General features: G+C 38.6%; 1 protein-coding gene across 1 annotated transcript in view; it reads left to right on the top strand.

Annotated features, from left to right (window-relative positions):
• Positions 1–13,714, top strand: part of LOC102433011 (kininogen-1) — a 22,230-nt gene extending 8,516 nt beyond the window's left edge. Inside the window, exons 4-10 of the mRNA XM_014452239.2 lie at positions 1,618–1,790; positions 2,916–3,023; positions 4,185–4,269; positions 5,136–5,296; positions 11,708–11,815; positions 11,933–12,019; positions 13,478–13,714. Of these exons, the coding sequence (XP_014307725.1) occupies positions 1,618–1,790; positions 2,916–3,023; positions 4,185–4,269; positions 5,136–5,296; positions 11,708–11,815; positions 11,933–12,019; positions 13,478–13,558 (803 nt within the window). The 3' untranslated portion in view covers positions 13,559–13,714. The remainder of the gene's footprint in view (positions 1–1,617; positions 1,791–2,915; positions 3,024–4,184; positions 4,270–5,135; positions 5,297–11,707; positions 11,816–11,932; positions 12,020–13,477) is intronic.
• Positions 13,715–17,833: the final 4,119 nt, after the last annotated feature.

The following is a 17,833-nucleotide window of genomic DNA, read 5'->3' as shown; positions in this document are numbered from 1 at the left end:
CCTGACAAGCTTACTGTTTACTAACATTACCATTGATATGTCTGTTGCATTCTTGAAAGGCAATTGTGTATTCTAGGAAATAACAGCAGCCAGAAAAGAGACTCAGTGGAACTTGACTACTACTGTTGAGTTTTCCCTGGCTTCCCCCCATAATTACAAATTAATACTTCCTGTCTTCTGTGTCAATTTGCTCATCAGCACTTTCTCCAAGCCTTTGAACACGGAAGCCACTCTGGCCATGGCCTTTCGCATCACACTTTATGTTGCCCAGTTGACCTTGACCACTTTACACCCCTCTTAGCTCAGGCCTCTTCTCCTCATGAAAGTCTTTCTTGAGCTCACTCTGGGCTCCTGCCTTTCCAAGCTCTTGCCAAATTATTTTGAAATATTCATCTGCACTTATGTCTCTCCCACTCAACTTTGCCCAACACCTTCACCACTGCCGAGTCTGACCAGCAGCCCCTGAACGATGGACGAACAGATTACTCAGACACAGTATGACTGTGAGAGAGAGGGCTAAGGGGCTCCTGACTCTAGCGGCCATAGCCGCCTGGATTGCCTGCCTTGTTAGCCTTTTATTGCAGTTTTTATCTTTAGATACAATCAAAAGGGTGAGTAATCTTAAGAGGACACATGTGTTTACATTGTCCTCTAGGCAAGGTCATCCAGGGTTGAAGCATAAGGATTCCAGTAAACAACTGGAGTCTGTATATAATCAGACCTGTTTGGAAAGGTCATGAATAATTAGGGACACCGCCTTCAACACTCCCCTATTTCTCCCCTAAGTCGGAATTCTGAAAAACAGGGGAGGTGGCCTTCCACACACTTCCCTTTTATCAGAATGTCCTCCTTACAACTTTCCAACCAAGTCTCTTGTGCTCCCCAACACACCACAGTGACCATTACTAACAAGTCAACGTAACCATTCAGTCTAGCTCAACACCTGACATTACAGAAGGAGCAAAATATGTACATGTTTGTTGAAATGAATTGATACAAAACATATTATATCCTGAATAAGGCTTCAAGGAGCTTTAATTAACACTGAAAAAAATAATATTATATCTGTAGCATTTTACTTTTGTATAAGAGGATAAATTAATGTATTATGTCTATAATTTGCAATTATTTTTATTTTTTTATTTTTTAAAAAATATATTTTATTGATTTTTTACAGAGAGGAAGGGAGAGGGACAGAGAGTTAGAAACAGAGATGAGAAAGAAACATCAATCAGCTGCCTCCTGCACACCTCCTACTGGGGATGTGCCCGAAACCAAGGTACATGCCCTTGACCAGAATCGAACCTGGGACCCTTCAGTCTGCAGGCCGACGCTTTATCCACTGAGCCAAACCGGCCAGGGCTACAATTATTTTTAAATGAATTTAAAATAATTATGCACAATAGTATGCACATAAGATGTTCCTAAGTCAATGGTAGGTTTTTTCTCCTCTAACAAAAAGCAGTCCTGTGTTCTCTTTTTCTAATACATACCAGAATGTACTAGAAACTTTGTTTACCAGGGTCTTCGAAATTATGTTACTTATTTAGGACAATGTATCTGAATGTGGGTTTTGCTGATTAATGCTGCCCTTTTGCCTACTCTTTCTTTGTCAAGCCGAGGGCCCTGTGGTGACCTCCCAGTATGACTGCTATGGCTGCGTGCATCCCATAAGGACTGTCCCCCCGGACTTCGACCCTGTTCTGAGACATGGCATTGAACATTTTAACAACCACACTGGTCATTCCCACCTCTTTGCTCTTAAAGAAGTAAAAAGGGCACAGAGACAGGTTTGTGCTTTAGTTTCCATTTCTCACAGTATTGTTAAAATTTGTTGGATCTTTATGTTTAGGGTTTCATTACCTAAAATAAACCAGTGGTCAATAGAAAGACTATGATTCCATGACTAGTGGTGAGGGAGCTCTTCTATGTCCTCATCTAACTGGCATAAGAGGTAAAGAGCTTTCTCTTGAGTCAAAGTGATTGGGAAACTGCAATATATAAAGGGCAGAAGTGTGGCTAAAAAGACCCTGGCTCTGAGGTTGGTTTTATTGAATGGTTAGTCAGAAATACATGTTTATCTTAGAGATGGTGACATGAAAAGATCATTCTAGCCTTAAGTTTTTAAGAAAATTACATTATAACTTCGTTATCATGAGTCAAACATGGCTCCAAAATATGCAATGGAACCCAAACAGTTGGCACGGCTTTCTGAGCACTCTCTAAATTATAGTTTTCACATCATTAAAGGAAAGTAAATACTTGTAAATCTGGCCTTTTCATTGACCAAGTTCACTAAGTGTTTACTGACAATTGACTGGGTCCCTTGTATTTCAGTGTTTAATTATGAGGGACTTACTTTAGTCAGTAACATTCCCTGCTTTTAATAGACCATCCAACTTCCCTTCATACAAGATGCATGTTCTACCAAATTACGTTCATAGCCAGCTATCGGGGTGAGACTAGCCCAAGATAAAGCAGCACAAAACTTACTGTCTGACTGTCTGGGAACCTGAGAACTTATCAGTAAAGGCCATTCTAGCTCCAAAGTGTTTTTAACCATCTAGAAAAGTATTATTAATATTTCACAAAATTAAAAGGACATTATTTTTCAGTTGCCTGGCAGAGGAAATGTTGCTAGGTTTTTCTTAAGAAAATACAGTAATTCCACTTATATATTGCTTTTTCTTTTCAGATATGAATGAGTGTGTGTGTGTGTGTGTGTGTGTGTGTGTGTTTTGAGGAGTGTGAGAGTCATAAAGTGCTCAATATTTATTTAGTCATGACTTTTGCCTAGTAATATGAGTTTATATTTTTGAGAACTTGCAATATGCCAGGCAGTATTCTAAGTTCCTCATAGCACAGTGAATAATGTTTAAACTGCCCTTTAACTATTCAATTCAACATTGTTTCAGGTGGTGTCTGGATCAAACTATGAAGTTACTTACTTAATTCAACAAACTAGTTGTTCCAAGGAGAATTTTAAGTTCTTAACCCGACACTGCAAGGCCCTTCCCAATGGTGTAAGTAGGCAAAAATTAAATTATAATGTTATTAGCATTTGGTGTCCTGTATTTACAGGTGTGGGAATACTCAGCTACATAGGAAGACTTGGTCATTAAGATTTCAGATGACATGCATGAATTCACAGGCACATTCTCCATGTCACTAGTCAAGCTGCCTTACCTACCTGGTCAAAGATCTGTACATCTGGCAATAAGTATTCACAGATATAACTGGGGCTTGAGATAAAAGGATACCCTGTCAAGTTTGTCTGTTCATGTCTTCACACTTTCCTGTCTCCCTTTCTTCCCCACCTGCTTAAGGTCCTTCCCGGTGCTCCTGAGCCCTGGACACTCCATAACTTCAAACTTGCCTTTGCTTATTTTTTTCCCTCCTCTCTCTCTCTCTCTCTCTCTTTTTTTTTTTTTTAAATATAGTCCTGAGCCTCCATAACTGTATCAGAACCAACATTATGTTACCAGAGACTATCACAAGGTGGCAGTAGTTAGTGCATGTGCAGATCCCTAAGGCACAATGACCATCCCTGGGATATTTGCATTTTAGCAGAAAATTACTTTTGGCAAGGGATTGCTTCAAGCCCTTTAGTGTGTTGTTCTACTTCTACAATTCTATTATGTGGAAAGAACATGAGAAACCCAGACAGTAAGATATTAATTTCAGCATTATTATTAATAGAATAACATTGGAAATGTTTTCAACATTAGGGAATGTTTAAATAACTTACAGTATATCCACACAGTAGAATATATGCAGCCATTAAAGTATGTTTACAGATTTTTTTAGTGACTTAGTAAAATGGTTATTATAATATGGTAAGTTAAAATAATATATAGATTATAGATACATATTAATTTAAATATATAAAGTAAATGTATATATCAAAAGTGATGTAGGGGACCTGGCTGGTTTGACTCAGTGGATAGAGCATCAGACTGTGGACCAATAGTAGGGATTCTTGTCATCTTATTTCATGTGTTTGTGTAAATGAATTTATTGTTGTTAATGCTAATATCTAATTGCTTCTTATTCTCTCTTTTGCAACGGGATTATGTTTTGTTTTGTTTTCTATGTGAAGTCAACATCCTATATTTAATGTTACTAGTTGTTTACTTTAAAAGTTCTTAAAAATATTTTTAACTTATTTACTTCTGAAAAACTAGGTTACCGATGAATGTACAGATCTTGCATACGTGGATCCTCAGCTAAGAATTGCTTCCTTCTCACAGAAGTGTCAGATTTTACCAGGTATGCCATAATACATGTTTGTGCTCTAGTAGTACATGTTGATCCCAGATAACTGGCTAGGTGTTTTTATAGGAATTGTGCTTTAGGTCCCATGGTATAATCAACAACCTTACAGCTGTACCTGATTTCTGGACAGCTGTGCTATAGCTGATGCAGTTGGGACTACTCTGCAAGTGACCAGAGGTAATACGGTGTCAGAAAGAAAGATTTATGTTCTTTGGGCAAAGCTGATCTCCAGATGCAATGTCAGCTGGTCGTCCTTGTGTATAAGATGTCACTACATCAGGTGTTATAAATTGGGGAAGCTGTATCTCCTTTTTAATAACTTAGAATAAAATCCTTCTAATAAATACTTTTTGTTCTGCATGTTATAATGGAGGGAAAGTGAGATAGTTCACGTTTATGGTCAAGCCAGTGTTTCTTATACCAAGAGTTGGCTTTTCTCATACTTGGAAGATATTCACATACATTCCACAGTGAGAAGTATCATTGAAGCTCCCTGCTCACCAGAATCAGAGGACTTAAAACTTTCCCACTAGAGAATCATTCCGTTAAATGAAGCGTTGCTTTTTTACACTTTCTTTAAAAATGCAAAAACCTAGGAACAGTGCAGCACATTGATATTGAAGGTGTACTAACTAACACCTTCTGATGGAAGGTTTCCCTAAATGCCCTTGACTCTAAGGAGAGGAAAAGAGGGCAGGCAGTAAGGTGAAGGTCATACAGTCAACCTCTACCCACTCACTACTGGCCTTTAGGCTGCACATGGCCCCATATAAATGAGTGCTGGACAATGTGCAGGAGAGGTCCTAGGCTAGACTGCTCCTTTAGTAAACACACTGACTTAAACCTGCTTCTTCTTTCAGAGGAGGATTTTACCATAGGTTGCCCTGGCTGCCCCGTAGAAATACCTGTCAACAGCCCTAATCTGAAGGATGCTCTGACTCATTCCATTACAAAGCTTAATGCAGCGAATAATGCAACTTTCTATTTCAAGATTGACATTGTGCACAGAGCAACATCACAGGTCTGTAAATTAAGCTACAAAAATCATGATATTATAGTCTATGTGCAATCTGCTTACTAATATTGCCACTGATCTTGGGTTGGGAAATAGTATACCTGGTAAAAGGAATTGAATGTCAAGTCTCAACCTCACTACATGCTTGCTATGTGACCTTGAACAAGTCATTTAGAACCTTCCATTTTCTGTCTTTAAAGGACTGAGGTGAGACTCAAATAGGATAATATATGTCAAGTGTTGGCCGGGTAGCTCAGTAAGAGCATTGTCCCGTATGCCAAGGTTGAAGGTTTGATCCTCCGTCAGGGCACATGCAAGAAGCAACCAGTGAATGCACAAATAAATGGAACACAAAAAGAGATATAATATATGTCAGTACATTATCTTCTCAAACTTTAAAGTGTTTTATAAATTCTAGCAACTATTATATAATTAATAAAATGTAGGGCAAGGAAAAGCTACTCTCATTCTCTGCCTTTCTAGAGTGGTTTCTTGTTGTAGCATCACTTAGTGCCTTGGGATCAGCCACATGTCAGTCTATCATCACCCAGACTCTCTTCACTCTCACCTCCATGTCACTTCCCCCTCCCTAGGTGTCCTTCTGGCCCACAAATGCACATCTAGGGCTTCATCTTTCCTTCCATGCCCTGTCAATAGATAAGGAGCATCCTAGTCTGGGCTCAAAAGACCAAGTTCTACCAGAGCCTCAGCCCTCATGTCCTGGGTAACACCAGGCTGTCATTCACACTCAGTCTTTGGGGCCCCATCTGTAAAATGAGTGGCTGGGTGAGAAGAGCCCAAATTTCTTCCAACTCTAACAGCATCTGAGTAATCTGTTCATGGGCACATTCCTATTGTAAACCTCAAAACTGGCCTCCTAAAAGTAAACAAAATAGAACCAACAAAATTAATCAAAATAGAACCAAACTGTTTCAGCAAACCAACATAATCTGATGGGGGGAGGGGTACTTCAATTATAACAATTCATACTTTTTGCTCAGTAATTGAATTTCTAGAAATTTAAAATAGAGTCTTATAGACATGATACTCATTGCAGCTTTAACTATAAAAGACAACATAGTAAATTGTCAAAATGATCAATAATATAGAAATGATCAAATAATGTCTGGCATATCCTTAAAACAGAGTATCAAGGAGCAATTTTAAAGTATCTTTGTGAGGAGTTCTTGATGTGGGAAATGCCTTGTGATAAAATATGCAGTGGGGAAAAAAGAGGCCATAAAATTGACTATACATTCTGTTGTCAGGTGTGTTATAAAAAGGTGCAGAAAACAATACTGAAAGGAAACAAATGCCTCCAACTATTCACAGTGGTGGTTTAGGTGATGGCACAATGGGCTGTTTATTGTCATCTTCTAAATCCTGTATTAGTTTCACTACTACAGGGGAAACCTAACCAAATGGTATTAAAATAAGTCAAAACTGGCACTTTGCTCTCTCTCCTACTCAGGCACTTATTCCTGCCCCTGACACCACAACCTTTCTCCCTCATTTCACGGGCACATGACCCATGTTAGTGGTGTACTCACATGATACACCAATACATGCTATTCTTTTTTTAAAATTTAGATTCTTTATTAAGTTATTACATATATCTTTTTTCCCTCCATTAACCTCTCCCTGGCCATTCCAATCCCCAGCACATTCCCTCATCCCCCTACGGTCTGTGTCCATTGGTTATGCTTATATGCAAGCATACAGGTCCTTTGATTGATCTCTTACCCTTCCATCCCCTGCCTTCCCTCTGAGGTGAGACGGTCTGTTCCATGCTTCTATGTCTCTGAATTTATTTTTGTTCATCAAAATAAATTGTTATTATATTCCACAAATTAGTGAGATCACATAATATTTATCTTTTTCTGACTGGTTTATTTTGCTTAGCATAATGCTCTCTAAGTCCTTCCATGCTGTTGCAAACGGTAAGAGTTCCTTCTTTTTTACAGCAGCATAGTATTCAATTGTGTAGATGTACCACTGTTTTTTAATCCACTCATCTGCTGATGGGCACTTAGGCTGTTTCTAAATCTTAGCTTTTATAACATGTGCTGCTATAAACATAGGGGTGCATATATCCTTTTTTAAAAAATATATTTATTTTTTAAAGTATTACATATGTCTCATTTTTTAGCCATTGACCTCTCCCCAGGTATTCCCACCACCCAGCACATGCCCTCACCCTTCTAGGGTCTGTGTCCATGGGTTATGCTTATAGGCATGCATACAGGTCCCTTGGTTGCTCTCTTACACACCCACACCCCCCAATGCTATTCTTATGTTTGTCAGCTTTTCTTCTCACTTCATATTTCTGCTTTCTTGTGAAACTCCTTTATTCTTGATGCAGGAATACCATCTACTCCACCATATAGTGCATGTCAGAGGTTTGCCATCAGGAGAGAACCACTCAGTTTACATGACTACATAGTCTTCATAGTACTTGCAGTTCTCTGTTAATTAAAACACTTGGAGTGCGGGTGAATTTCCCGCCAAAATATAAGATGGCTCTGTCTTTTGGTTTTGTTCCATCCACCAAAAGGGTGGATTACAAACAAATATTTGGTAATACGCAGTTACAATCGGCCCGAGTTTACACGTTTCCCGCACTCCACCGCAAATCTATATGAACCGAGTTAAAGACGGCTCCCGCGGAGTACGCGCAATTCACGAAAGCCGACTTAACTCGTTTCCCGCACTCCAAGTGTTAATGAATCAACATCCTAGCACATTGTGTATTTGTTTATGCTGAGGATGCCAGGAGAACAACAGGTAATGCTGTTAATTGAAGGGAATTGACATTCCTTCACTTGCTAAGTCAATTTGAAATATGGTGAGAATCTCAAACTTACTTACAAAAGATGAATCTTTACTGGTTTTTACATCTAAAGAGAACAGTTTGGCTGTTCTGACATGACTATTCAAGGAAGCCCTGCTGGAAGCAGCCGAGTTACTGGAAATCCATTTACCATGTGAACAATTTGCCAAATGACCAATTTTTGCCAAAGATTAATTTTACAGATTTGGTCTTGCCTTGGCTCTGCATATTCAGTCCTATTTGGATGCATGCCCATTTAAAGCTGGTTTCAGATGCCAAATGTGTCTTAAATTCTCCGTTTGCTCATGTGAATGATGTGATTTCTGTCACAGGCCGTTTATTTTGCCCTGCCTCTGCCGCCGCTGTCCCCACTGTTGTCCATATTCCTCCCTGTCTGCTCAGATGAATAAACTTCAAGGATCTGTGTGCGCACATTCAGGAATTTTTCCTTTAACAAAATACTAGAAATGTCAAGGCATATGTATATGTCTAAGACTTCTGATGCAAATTGCCAAATTGCCAAACTATTTGCAATTATGCCAATTAACATTCAGACCACCTGGCTCTAGGACCTTGATCATCTTGCTTTGAGTTCTATTCCTACCAACAATGACTTAGGCTGCGTGCTTCCCACACATGGCCAATACCAGGTATCACCACTGTTTTTTATCTTTGACAGCGTATGGAAGATTAAAAATGCTGTTGCATTGTTGATTTTTATTTTTTTAATCTTTGGTTATTAATGAAGATAGTCATTTGTTTCTGGCTTAATGATCATTTAAACTTATTTTCTGAAATACTTGTTCCTGTCTTTTGTTCATTTTTTCTTGTTGGACTTTACATGCATAAGAATATTAATCTTATACCATGTTTATCCCAGCTTTTATTTTTTTACTTTGCTTGCCATGATTTTTGAGAATCAGTTGTCCTTTCTGTCTGAACAAATTTAGACTTTTTTTTCTCCATTTATGTTTTCTTCCTCTGGTTTTCACCTAAGAAAGGCCTTCTTTGTCCTGAGACCTGATGGATACATATTTATATCTTTGCTTATTTCTTTAATTTAAATTGTTAATACATTTGGAATTTATTTTGATATGTGGTTATCTCTACTTTAAAAACAAAGGTTGAGCAGGATGGGTTTGAGCAGGGAAGACTTCATAAGAATGACACCTGATAATAACGGCAATATAGATGCCATCCTGAGGCCCTCAAATGGAGGATTTACATCTATTTACTTCCTTCTTCTTGACCCTGAATAGAGTTGAGCCATCAGTTGTGGTTTGTGTCACATATTGTCCAGTTTCTCGGGCAACATTACTGTGATCAACATTATTGTTACAGAAATTTGAATTACAATATAATCTAAACTGAGCAAGAAAACTTATGATCACCAAAATATAGACCCTATAACCCTCTTAGAACCTTCCTCCCCATTTACACCTACACCTGGAGTCTTAAAAGTTAAGTATCAATTTTTTCTTAAAAATGTAACCATGTTTTTACCCAGCATAACAATGTCAGAAAAAGTATAGGGGGAGCTAAGCTCTTCCTATGACTCTGTTCTCCTGCTCTCTTCCTCCCGCCACACGTTTTCCATGCTTTTAAAAAAACACAGAGAAAGGGAAAACTGTTGTGGTTTGCTTTTTCAAACGAGATTCTACTATCACCCTGTGACTTCATTTATTTTATTTTTTAATACTGTTTTATTGATTTTAGAGAAAGAAAAAAGGGAGAAGTAAAGAGAACCATCAATCTGCTGTCTCCTTTATACCCTCCCACCCTACCTGGGGATTAAACCCAAAACTGGGGCATGTGCCCTGACTGAGAATTAAAATCAGTACCCTTTGGTGCATTAGATGAAACTCAACAAACTGAGCCACACCAACCAGGGCTGTAACTTCATTTTTTAAAATAATAGTCATCTCTCCAGGTCAACTGATATATTCATGTGTTCTTTCTCACACACACACACACACACACACACACACACACACACACACATTTAGATCCTAGAATGAAGTGCTGAATAAATTGGACTACAGATTGGGCCATATCAACTAACTTTTTAACATATAATTTAAAGACATTTTTACCAAGTATATTTTTTAAGTGTTAGAGATGTAACATATGCCATTTTGAAATGACTTTTAAAAGGCCATATGTGCAATTTTATTGAAATCAGTGCATTTTAAAAAGCATGAGTTTAAGTTTTTAAATAAAGTGTGCCTCTTTTACATAAAAATAAATAAATAAATTGGACCACAAAATACTCATTGTGGACACAGCATTGTATAAAGATTAAAACTGGTGCTAAGGTACTGGCCATTGTAGCTAAGTTGATTGAACAATGCCCTGAGCACCAAAAGGTTGTGGATTCAATTCCCATTAAGCGCACATGCCCAGGCTGTAGGCTTGATCCGGAGTAAGGGGCATTAAGGAGGCAGCTGATCAATGTTTCCCTCCCACTTCCTTCCTCTCCCTCTAAAAATCTATTTTAAAAAACTATTGATAGAGATTAAAATGGTTTCTTAATATAAAACAATTAAGAGAGGCAAACTAAAAAATCCAAAGAATTTTCCTAATCACAAAATTTAACCCACAATTTCTATAGTGACACTAACTTCTCTAATTCAAGACTTGGCATGACAATAAGGCATATTAAAGAATATGATTAAGTTTTTCTTTCTACTCTTTTAGATTCTATTACAACTTGAGCGCTTGAATGCTGTTGAGTAATAAAACTCAGAAAAGTGTAAGATAAAATTGTAGCCTTGTTTCCTTTTATATAAAAGGAAACAAGACTCAAAACAGCCAAATATTTTACACAAGCATACAAACTAAAAGTTTAGTTGTCAAATATTTGTACTTTTATTTGTATACCTCTCATTTGATCATTGTATAATTAAAATTTTAATATTCTCCCCTAAGGTCCCTTAAAGCAAAAACATATCATCCTATATAATAAAGAGGTGATATGCAAATTGACTGTCACTCCCACACACAAGGTGCCTGCCCCCATGTGGTCACAAATGGCTGCCCCCATGTCATCACAAGATGGTCAACAAAAGATGACTGGCAGGGGAGGGTAGTTGTGGGTGACCAGGCCTGCAGGGGAGGGAAGTTTGGGGGAACCAGGCCAGCAGGAGAGGGCAGTTGTGGGGAACCAGGTCGGCAGGGGAGGGCAGTTAGGGGCAACCAGTTAAGCAGGGGAGGGTAGTTAAAGGTAACCAGGCTGGCAGGGGAGGGCAGTTGTGGGCAAATGGGCCAGCAGGGTAGGGCTGTTGGGGGCAATTGGGCTAGCAGGGGAGCAGTTAAGTGTCAATCAGGTTGTCAGGGAAATAGTTAGGTGTGATGAGGCTGGCAGGCAGAAGCGGTTAGGAGCAATCAGGCAGGCAGGTGGACGAGGATTGGGATCCAGCAGTCCTAGACTGTGAGAGAGCTAACTGACTGCTGGTTTAAGCCTAATCACTCTGGTCCCCCAAGGGGTTCCAGATTAGAGAGGGTGCAGGATGAATTTCATGCACCAGGCCTCTAGTTTATTATATAATATTAATGATGGTTCTACTTTGTGCTAATTAATTTTCCAGGTGGTGGCTGGAATGAAATATTTTATTGAGTTCACAGCCAGGGAAACCACATGTTCCAAGGAAAGTAATAAAGAGTTGACCGAAAGTTGCGAGATCAATAAACATGGAGTGAGTAGTCATACAATTCTATACTTATTCCCTGGATATCTACTTGATATTTTATACTTGTTTAAGTATTTCATGAATAACACTGTTCTCTCTTTTGGCTTTTGTTTTCACGGATAGGAAATGCTAAGATGCACTGCTGATGTTTATGTGGTACCTTGGGAGAATAAAATTGAGTCTACTGTCAAATGTCAATCACCAGGAAAGGTATGTTTCTAATTAGTCAGCTTGGGTAAATTTTGCTCATTCTGCAAAGTCCTATTTGGAGGTTGAAAATGAACTACTATTTAAATGAATTGGGGGACTATCTTTTTAGAATGGAGAGAACTCACATTTCTGTGCTGACCTCTCTTTTTATGTCTAGAAAGGAAAACAACAGTCAGTCCCTCAATCATTTCTCACCCTTTGTCAGTGTCCCATCCTTCAGGAGGCTCTCTCTTAATGAAGGGCAGCCCCTGCTGAGCAGAGCCAATACTAGCTCTGTGGCTTTAAATGTGCCTGAGATGCTTCACTGGCATCTGCCTCCACCCAAGGGACTTGGGAGAAATACAGATCTCAGACCCCACTCCACATCGACTGAATCCAAATCTTCAATTCAATATGGTTCCCAGGGTTTCATACCCACATTCAAGTGTGAGAAGCATTAGTTTGTATAATCTTTTCTATGGACAACACAAAACTATGTGCAGGATTCTAAATCCTTTCTGAATCTTCCTCACGAGTTTTCTTAACTAGCACAGAAAATGGACAAACAAATGTGCCTTGTAGCCTACTGCAATCTGCTTTTCTAATAATAAATATGTACCTTAGAATGGATGTCATCAACATTCATACAAAGATTCTTGCCATTCTGAATAAACTGTGGCATCTGGTCCCTGAACACATGTGAAAATAAGGAAAGTCAAAAGACTGAATGTGAACTTCTTAATAGGGCAAAAATAATAATAAAAGCTACCTGAGGTCAAAGAGGGACAACAAGAAAGACAGACTGGCCAAAGGGAGGACAGGCGGAACTAAACTAATTGACTTTCTGTTTCCAAATTTCTATTTACTTATTAACTACTCTTTGCAACAAGGCTTTGAAATAGGAGTTTTCTGTTTGTTTATTTGCTGCTGAGGCTAGAATGAGCAATCTTTAGTTTTCAGCAGCTCTGAGTTTAATGATAACAATAGAAAGCAGGAGTAGTGACATAGAAGAAGATTTTTTTTTTTGGAATTGACAAGGGAATATCATAAGATGTGATGCAAAATTTATTCAGAAATTTTATGAGGAAATGCCTCTCCAGCCACACTTTATCATTGAATCATCTTTTTGCTATGACATTGAGAAGCACTGATTTTTACAAAAAAGGGACAATATGATTGTCTTTAATTGCTTCTAATGTGAGGGAAGCAGGCATTTCAAAATCCTTGCTGTGTTCTGCCTAGGGAAACAGGACAGGGCTTTAAACAGCTATAATCGCTTGTGGAGGCATGTGCCACTGCTACTTCAAGATACTGGATGCATTTGAGCCTCTGAGTTTTTATTCCATTTCAAACATTATCTGTACTTTTCAATAAAGAACCAATGATGTCAGGAAAAAGTCTCCTCTTGTCAACTGGTTGCTTCACTCTTCTCTTGTTGAATGATAACACCATATTAACAGAATTTTACTATACTTACAGAAGCAACTAAGGCCCTGCGTGTACAAGGCCCGACCTCGGGAGGCAGGGGCAGAGCCAACATCTAAGAGTGTGGCCTCTTGACCAGTGGGCAGAATCTCCACGCCTGGCACAATAGCCCCAGCAACCTGTCAGCAACCCTGAATGGAAGGACAAGAAGATGGGATAGTGTCAATAGAGAAGAATGCCATTTTATCATTCTGTTTCTGGGTGAAATAAAGTTTGGTCTTAATGTTCTCACTCCTGGTTCATTCACAGTAGTCTGCTTTCAGCCACACCCATCCTACAGCAAAGTCCAGTTGATCAGAGAGATCGCTCTACCATGGAGACTCATAGTGCAACTCTGGAACAGGCAGGGATCCCTTAAGTGGGCCTTCCCTATCACCAGGACCTCATCATGGCTCAAAATCAAGGGTTTGTGGGTGATGTTTCCATCAGCAATGTAAGGAATCTCTCTCCCTTCCCTTCTTCCTCTCTCTCTCTCTCTCTTTTTTTTTTTTTTTTTTTGTGTTTCCTCTCTCTCCTGATTAAGAGTGATTTGTGTTGCTTTGTTCCTTTTTTTAAGATCTAGATAATTATCAAAAAAAGAAAACAAACAAACAAAAATTCTTTGTTAATAGGATTCCTACCAAGTTTTCACTAGCCAAACATATCAAACCTCAAAAAAGTTTAAAGAAAATTTAACATTATTTTTTTCTAGTTCAAATAATGGTAAAAATTAGAAATCTAATAGAATAAAAAGTGATATGAGATTTTTAATTTTCTGTACTAGGTATTTACTGAGTGCCTATTGGAGCCATTTACCATGGTAGACAGTTTCTGTTTGGTGTGTGACTTAGTCCTCACAACAACTCTGAGGTCCCCAGGACCACCTTTCATTTACAATGAGGAAACTAGCTCCCAGTGCCCTGCTCAGGGTCACATAATTACTACACGACAGAGCTGGCATTCATACTCAGACCTTTTGAACTTCATTACACCAATTTACCATGAGGTATTATTATCAATGTCAGCATTACAACAACACATTTCTGAATCTGAGATGATCATTATCTCAATACAAAACCCCTTATTAAATATCTTATTGTGTCTGATGCTGTTCTGAGTACTGCTCAGGGTAAACTATGACTCAGTCAAGCACTGGCATTGGCTATTTACTGTTTGCTTAGCATTAGGTACTGAAAAGAAGAGAAACACATGTTAAAAGACACAAATCCTGAAAGAATTTACAATCACATTGAGAAGTTAGGACTAAAGCGTGTGGAACAGACATTTAACCCATGCCATGATCATTTTTGGAGCAGTAAGCAGACCTGATGGATGGGATAGGAAGATATGGAAGAGGTGAAAAGATAAAATTAAGCCCAACTGGTAGTTTGGATTTGAAGTAGGCAGTAGAGAGCCGCTGACCGGTCTTGAGCTCAGATATGCTGAAAGAGTGTATAAAACCCATTATTCAGAAGACTCTGGAAGGCATTGAATAGAATGAGATGAGACTGGACTCAAGGCATAGTTCAGGTACTTTCACAGAAGGATGACCACTCAGGCTGGTATATAAAACCTACGGGTCTCACTCAGCAACATGAGGTATTTCTACTTTAGACATTTGTTAGATAAAATAATCATGAGTTTCCTGTGACCCAGAACCTACCTTTCACTCTTTAAATATTTGCACCCTCCTCCACTCCCAAGCCAAAGCCACACCCATGTTTCTGACCTTGGCTCTGAAACCACACAGCTTCCTCCATTTATACTCCTCTTCAGGACAGGAAGTTCCTCTTGTTCAGCCCAACCCACTTCCCTCACATTGCCCAGGCCGAGCACCTCAAGCAGGATGCCCTTACCAGCTTTCTACCCCTCTTTCCATTTCCTGCTAACCCTCATCCCAATCTATCCTGCACTCCTGCTTTACCCACCTCCCCCCAGGCCCCTGCTGGTGCTCTGTGGGAGAAGCCAGACCACCCTAAGGAATCTTCTCAGATCACAATGGCATAAAACTGGAAATCAACTACAATAAAAACAATCCAAAAAAATCAAACACATGGAGACTAAATAGCACACTATTGAACAATGACTGGGTTACCAAAGAGATCAAAGAAGAAATAAAAAACATCATGGCAACAAATGACAATGAAAACACAACAACCCAAAACTTATGGGACACAGCGAAAGCAGTCTTGAGAGGAAAGTTCATAGCTCTACAAACCTACTGCAAGAAACAAGAAACAATGAGAATAAATCACCTAACCATACAACTCAAAGAGTTAGAAAGAGAGCAACAAGAAAAGCCCAGTGTAAGCAGAAGGAAGGAAATAATAAAGATCAGAGCCAAGATAAACAACATAGAGACCAAAAAAACGATACAAAAGATCAACAAAACCAACAGCTGGTTCTTTGAAAGGATAAACAAAATTGATGAACCTCTAGCCAGGCTCACCAAGAAACAAAGAGAGAGGACCCAAATAAACAAAATCAGAAATGAAAGAGGAGAAATAACAACAGACCCCACAGAACTACAAAAGATTGTTAGAAATTACTATGAACAACTCTACTCCAACAAACTAGACAAGCTGGAGGAAATAAACATATTCCTAGAAAAATACAATCTTCCAAAACTCAATCAGGAAAAATCTAAAAATCTCAATAGGCCAATAACTATGGAAGAAATTGAAGCAGTCATCAAAAAGCTCCCAGCAAACAAAAGCCCAGGACCAGAGGGCTTCACAGGGGAGTTTTACCAAACATTCAAGGAAGAACTAAAACTTATCCTCCTCAGACTATTCCAAAAAATTCAAGAGGAAGGAACACTTCCAAGGTCATTCTATGAAGCCAGCATCACCCTAATACCAAAACCAGACAAAGACAACACAATGAAAGAGAATTACAGGCCAATATCCCTCATGAACATAGATGCCAAAATCCTCAACAAAATCTTAGCAAATAGGATCCAGCAGTACATCAGAAAGATCATACACCATGACCAAGTTGGATTTATCCCAGGGATGCAAGGATGGTACAATATCCGTAAATCCATAAACGTAATACATCACATAAACAAATTGAGAGATAAAAACCACATAGTCATATCAATTGATGCAGAAAAAGCATTTGACAAAATCCAACACCCTTTCTTGATAAAACCTCTCAGCCAGATAGGAATAGAAGGATCATACCTCAACATAATAAAAGCCATATATGACAAACCCAGAGCCAACATCATAATCAATGGGCAAAAACTAAAACCATTCCCCTTAAGAACAGGAACAAGACAGGGTTGCACCCCTCTCACCACTTCCATAGTACTGGAAGTACTAGCCGTTGCGACCAGACAAGAAGAAGAAATAAAAGGCATTCAAATTGGAAAAGAAATAAAACTGTCCTTATTTGCAGATGACATGATACTGTACATAGAGAACCCTAAAGACTCCATCAAAAAATTATTAGACTTAATAAATGAATTTGGCAATGTAGCAGGATACAAAATTAATACCAAGAAGTCTATGGCATTTCTTTACACCAATAGTGAACTTACAGAAAGTGAGACTAAAAAAGCAATCCCATTTACCATTGCATCAAAAAAATTAAGATACCTAGGAATAAACTTTACTAAGGAGGTAAAAGACTTATGCGCAAAAAACTACAGGACACTGAAAAAAGAGATAGAGGAAGACTTAAACAGATGGAAGAACATACCATGTTCTTGGATTGGTAGAATCAACATCATCAAAATGTCCATACTACCCAAAGCAATCTATAGATTCAATGCAATCCCAATAAACTACCAACAGCATATTTCACAGATCTAGAACGAACGTTCCAAAAATTCATTTGGAATAAAAAAAGACCTCGAATAGCTGCAGCAATACTGAGAAAGAAGAGCAAAGTAGGTGGGATCTCAATACCAGATATCAAACTGTATTACAAAGCCACTGTGCTTAAAACAGCTTGGTACTGGCACAAGAACAGACATATAGGTCAATGGAATAGAATAGAGAACCCAGAAATCGACCCAAACCACTATGCCCAGTTAATATTCTACAAAGGAGGCAAGAGCATACAATGGAGTCAAGACAGTCTCTTCAATAAATGGTGTTGGGAAAATTGGACAGATACATGCAAAAGGATGAAACTAGACCACCAACTCACACCATACACAAAAATAAACTCAAAATGGATAAAAGACTTAAATGTAAGACGGGAAACCATAAAAATACTAGAGGAATCCATAGGCAGCGAAATCGCAAACATATGCCAAAGGAATTTCTTCTCTGATACTGTTCCTAGGGCAATGGAAACTAAAAAGAAAATAAACAAATGGGACTACATCAAAATAAAAAGCTTTTGCACAGCAATGGAAAC

This window comes from Myotis lucifugus, unplaced genomic scaffold (genome assembly GCF_000147115.1).
Source record: "Myotis lucifugus unplaced genomic scaffold, Myoluc2.0 scaffold_14, whole genome shotgun sequence".
In the NCBI taxonomy this organism is placed as follows: Eukaryota; Metazoa; Chordata; class Mammalia; order Chiroptera; family Vespertilionidae; genus Myotis; species Myotis lucifugus.
This window is presented reverse-complemented; position numbering and strand designations above follow the sequence as displayed.